This window comes from Frankliniella occidentalis, unplaced genomic scaffold, assembly GCF_000697945.3.
Source record: "Frankliniella occidentalis isolate FOCC.00 unplaced genomic scaffold, Focc_3.1 Scaffold94, whole genome shotgun sequence".
NCBI lineage: Eukaryota > Metazoa > Arthropoda > Insecta > Thysanoptera > Thripidae > Frankliniella > Frankliniella occidentalis.
This window is the reverse complement of record NW_026267223.1, coordinates 221235-225725: the sequence shown is the minus strand read 5'-3', so window position 1 is coordinate 225725 and position 4491 is coordinate 221235. Positions and strand designations below refer to the sequence as shown.

At 45.1% G+C, this 4491-nt stretch overlaps 2 protein-coding genes and 1 long non-coding RNA gene across 20 annotated transcripts in view; 1 reads left to right on the top strand and 2 right to left on the bottom strand.

Annotated features, from left to right (window-relative positions):
- The window catches only part of LOC127749798 (uncharacterized), a 210102-nt gene that overhangs the window by 179471 nt on the left and 26140 nt on the right, over positions 1-4491 (bottom strand). The gene's annotated exons all lie outside the window — the stretch shown is intronic.
- The window catches only part of LOC113218359 (dihydroorotate dehydrogenase (quinone), mitochondrial), a 17395-nt gene that overhangs the window by 4145 nt on the left and 8759 nt on the right, over positions 1-4491 (bottom strand). Inside the window, exon 10 of the transcript XR_008011361.1 lies at positions 4254-4407. The gene's annotated coding sequence lies outside the window, so the exon portion shown is untranslated. The remainder of the gene's footprint in view (positions 1-4253; positions 4408-4491) is intronic.
- The window catches only part of LOC113218380 (potassium voltage-gated channel subfamily KQT member 1-like), a 188648-nt gene that overhangs the window by 178229 nt on the left and 5928 nt on the right, over positions 1-4491 (top strand). For 10 of the 18 annotated variants that reach the window (XR_008011360.1, XM_052269492.1, XM_052269491.1 and 7 more), the window contains 4 exons: positions 249-376; positions 979-1075; positions 2701-3128; positions 4278-4396. Coding sequence is in view for 17 of the 18 variants with exons in the window: in XM_052269492.1 (XP_052125452.1) it covers positions 249-376; positions 979-1075; positions 2701-3128; positions 4278-4396 (772 nt within the window). In the remaining variant the exon portion in view is untranslated. The remainder of the gene's footprint in view (positions 1-248; positions 377-978; positions 1076-2700; positions 3129-4277; positions 4397-4491) is intronic. The other 8 variants (XM_052269499.1, XM_052269503.1, XM_052269498.1 and 5 more) reach the window with 2 other exon arrangements.

Sequence of the window (4491 nt, the reverse complement as noted above, 5' to 3'; positions counted from 1 at the left end):
CCTGAGGGGCGGCGTGCTGCTAGGGTGGTTAGATCAGGGAGAGATTCATCGCGCCCAGACTATACGAAATTCAACGTTCAATGACTTTGGGGGGATGATCCGCGCTAAAAGCGTCTTTCTTTAGCTTCAGAAATGTTTCATAGCGAACTGGTACTACCCAGACCCAGCCTGGTGTATGTTGGCACACCGTGCACACCATGCGAAGCGCTTTACCTTAATTCTTCTCACGAGTGCCTTCCTCCTTCTAGATGAAATACTTTGTGGCTCGGAGGCAGTTTAAGGAAGCGCTCAAGCCTTACGACGTTAAAGACGTTATTGAACAGTACTCGTCGGGGCACGCGGACCTGCTCAATAGGACCAAACACATTCACTACAGGTAAATCATATTAAGGGGCTTGTGTTTTTGTTTGCGCTACCTAGTAAGACCCATATTTCATTTCAAGACATTGTTTTGAAAGAGTGTGAGACTATTTTTTTTTCATCTCGAGGTTTGATTATTTAAATATTGTCTGTGACTATTCTATTTTCTGCTTGTGGTTGCCGCAGGAAAAACTTGACAGTGTTCTGTTGACAATTATTTTCTTCAAGGAAATTGTACTCTTACTGGCTGTAGAAGTCGCACTAAAACGCGTAGTTTCCTTGCACAAAGTGTTTATGAGCATGATCAGAAATTCTTCTACTTAAGTTTTCTGTTTAAAGGTTGTGGTCTTCCAAAACATTCTCACGCACCTTCGCTTGCTAGATAACTTTGCGCTTTTAAAACAAGTGTAACGAACCGTGCCTTTCATTTACGTCCCAGTTAGAGAGTATCGAATGAATTGATTCCCAGCACTACCTAATCAGCAAGTGGCATCAGTTTTGATTCATGAGAACCGAGTGCTGCATATCATTACATCATTGTAGTAGAGCTTGCCTTAAATTGAGTACCTGGTGACATGGGACGTGTAGGAGCATAATGAGAGCCTTTTCTGATTCCAGACTAGACCAAATTCTTGGGAGACAGGGTTCCAAAGCGAAAGATGTGTATGCTTCAAAAATTAGTTTAGCTTCAAGAGTGGTTAAAGTAGAAAGACAGGTAGGTAAAATTAATTTAATGTCGCAGTCGATTGGCGCAATGCATTTTCTTACGCATCCGTAAAGGTGCCCTCCACAATAAACGTTGTCAAATTCAAGTTACGCAAAGCACTGCAGGGAGCACTGGTACTGTTGTGGCTCCCTCACGTCAACATTTTGAGGAACTTTTCGCTGTGGGGGCACCTTATAGCAACTCTCATTTACACTCTCATTTCCTTACGGACCCGCTTACGGAGAGATGTGTGCAAACGTTAAACGTTGTATGGATTACAAATCTTCCGTACACGGAAAAAAAGAATTAGTCCTCAAAACTAACAAATTAGCTGATTTTGGGATAGCTAATACCAAATTTGCTGTGGCAGCTAATAGTTGGTTGCTGCAGACAAGAGTTAGTTGCCACAGCGAAGCTGTCGCTGCAGGAGCCAATCGGTTCGTTCTGACTACTAATTGGGTGTTTCGCTGTCAGAACGAACCGATTGGCTCTTGCAGCGACAGCTTTGCTGTGGCAACTAACTCTTGTCTGTGGCAACAAACTATTAGCTGCCACAGCGAATTTCTTGTCTATCCCAAAATTAACTTATTTATTAGTTGTGACAACTAATTCTTTTTTTTCCTTGTAATACGGATGAAATTGTCTATAATACCCAGGAGAAACGGTTTGTATACAACTAAATAAGAAATTGTATTACAATATTTTGATTTGTAAAGAATTGAATATAATTGTGTACACCGCTGTATAACGATATGTAGGGTGTTTTATAAATGCGTATCATATTTGGTAAAACCTGAATATTTGGTTTTGGTAAAAACCGTATGCAAACCTATGTATACGTACACGTTTTGATAAAATCTAATACAATGTATACAACACACGTGCCGTGTATAAACCGACGTGTGTCAGAGCATAGGAATGAATCTAACGCTCGTACATGTGATTAAATGTCACCTTGCTTTACATAAGAATGTATACAGGCACATACACTCATACCGTGACAAATGAAGAAACTGGTTTTTGCCCCTATAAAGGTAGGCAAAATGTGATTGAGTTCTAAACTGTCGTAAACTGTAGCATATCTTGTAAACGGCTTTACATGGGGAAGTGAAACCAGTACTATTGTGCTTAAGCATAATGCCCTAATTTGGGCAAAAAGATGACTTTGGGTAACATATGTTCGCTGAATTCGCAGAGAGCCACTCACTTCGTTCTTTTCTCCAGTGAGTTCATTGACACGCTGAAGTAAACTTTAACAAAAATTATAACAGACAATTAAAGTAATGCAACTTTACCAAATGTAATACACGATTACTTGTTTACTCTCTTTACAAATGTACTGACAACGTTTTTTATAGATAATTCTATCCATGTTATATTAACATGCCTTCATCCGTAAGGTATAAGATACCTTTCTTCCATACCTTAACGATGAAGGTGTGTTTGTAATGTGGATCAGAATCCATAATATGGACAATTTCGTCCGTATTACAGATGATTTTTGACCCGTATTAAGTTTGTACAAAATTCTCCATAGCATACGGATAGCACATCCCTGAGGAAATGAGAGTATGTACGTAAACTCGTTGTTCTCTCGATGACCCTTGCGCTGATCTTGGCGCTGGTTGCCGCAGGTGGACGACATTGAGACGAAGCTCACCGAGCTCATTGAGATGTACACGGAGGACAGGAAGCGGCTGCAGGCGCTGCCGGAGCCGCCGCCGCCGTCCTCCGGGGACACGCCGTCCATAGCCTCGCTGCCGTCCACCCCGCCCGCGCTGCACGCGCACCACCACCACGCCGCCAACCACATCCGGGCGCGCCACCACCAGGGCCTAAGCCAGGGCCTCGAGCCCAACGCAGACAAGCTGTTCGGAGACTCGCCGCCCTCGGCGCGCGCCCTGCACAGCCAGGCCTCACACAGCCAGGCCGCCAACGGCCAGTACAGCTACGCGCCGCTGGGCGGGCTCACCTCGGGGCTGGCTAGGGGCAGCACGCCGGCCAGGGCGCTCGTCAGGGAGTCCTCCGACCTCAGCCTCCGAAAGAAGAAGGTCACGCTGCAGTAAGTATGGGGGAGGGGGGGGGGCGACAAGTACACCTACAGGTGGGGTTGTACTCACGGTACACACCGAGGGGTGCATCAATTCGGAAATCCCTGTACGCTTACTAGAAATTCGTCTCCAGTCCCTTCCAATCTTTCAAATTCCCCCACCACCAACCACCACCACCCCCAATCTTTCAAATCCCTCTAATTACAAAAATTCATCAAAAGGTCATTAATTTTCCTAAAATCCTTCCGGCGACCTTCCCAAATCTCGCCCTGATTCTCTTAAATCCTCAACAATCTTCCCAAACCTAACGAATCATGCCGACCATACCAAACCCAATCAATTTTATCGTGCGAAGATTGGGCTCCAATACATTCAAATCCTCCTCAAATCCTCGCCAATCCTCTCCAATCTTACGCCAATACTCGCCAATCTCCTCCAATCCCTACAAATCTTTTCCAATCTTCACAATCCTTCAGAATCTTTTTTTTTTTTTTTTTTTTTAAATCTTTCGAATATCCCTACGAATCTGTAGGGATTGCAATCCCTGTACACGGTTTTTCGGAGTTATGCACTTCTCGTACCACACCCAAACGGCACCAGGGACGGGCCAAGATAGCAGGCCCGAACCCCCACCCCAACGAGAGTTGCCGACGGAGCGAGGTGAAGCTGGCAACTCCGTTTTGGGGAAGGGCGGGCTAGCGAGCCTTATTGTTTGTAACTGTGACGCCCGTCCCCGGTGATCTGCTAGAGAAACAGCCAGCTTCAAGCAGGCAGGCTCTGTAGCTGCGCAGGAGCCCGATGGGTTGCCTATGCTACCGGCGCTTGCAGCGTGCCATGCTGGGTCAAGACAAAGACCAGTAGCACCAGTGCGCATTAAAAAGCGCATAATAGGTTATACGTAATACGTTTACCGTCAAAAGTCAACGAAGCATTTCTTTTTATTACAAAGAAACTGAAAGCGTTTGAAATACAACGCAAAATTTCTTTGTAATTAGATTTTTTTTAACTTATGTTTTAATGAAAGGGGTGTGCCGCAAAGGGCACATCACTTCTGGAACTAAGAATATACTTCAGATACCAAGACAACTTCTCATAGCTAATGTCCTAATCAACTGAAAGTTTTCCTGACAACTCACCATAATGATCTTCTGCTGCCCCAGTTCAATACCCTCGATGGACCGCGGTGGTAGCGTCAAGGGGGACGTAGTGATCGTGGTACCAAGCCAGGACGACGGGGACCGGGAGCATAACAGCCCCCCGCGCACCGGAGGCAGCATAGGTAAGGACTGGCTGAGCTGACAAAACATCTGTTAGACTTCTTAACTCATGGTGAACAAAAGTAAGTGCTAAATGTAAATCAAGTAATAGGGGGGG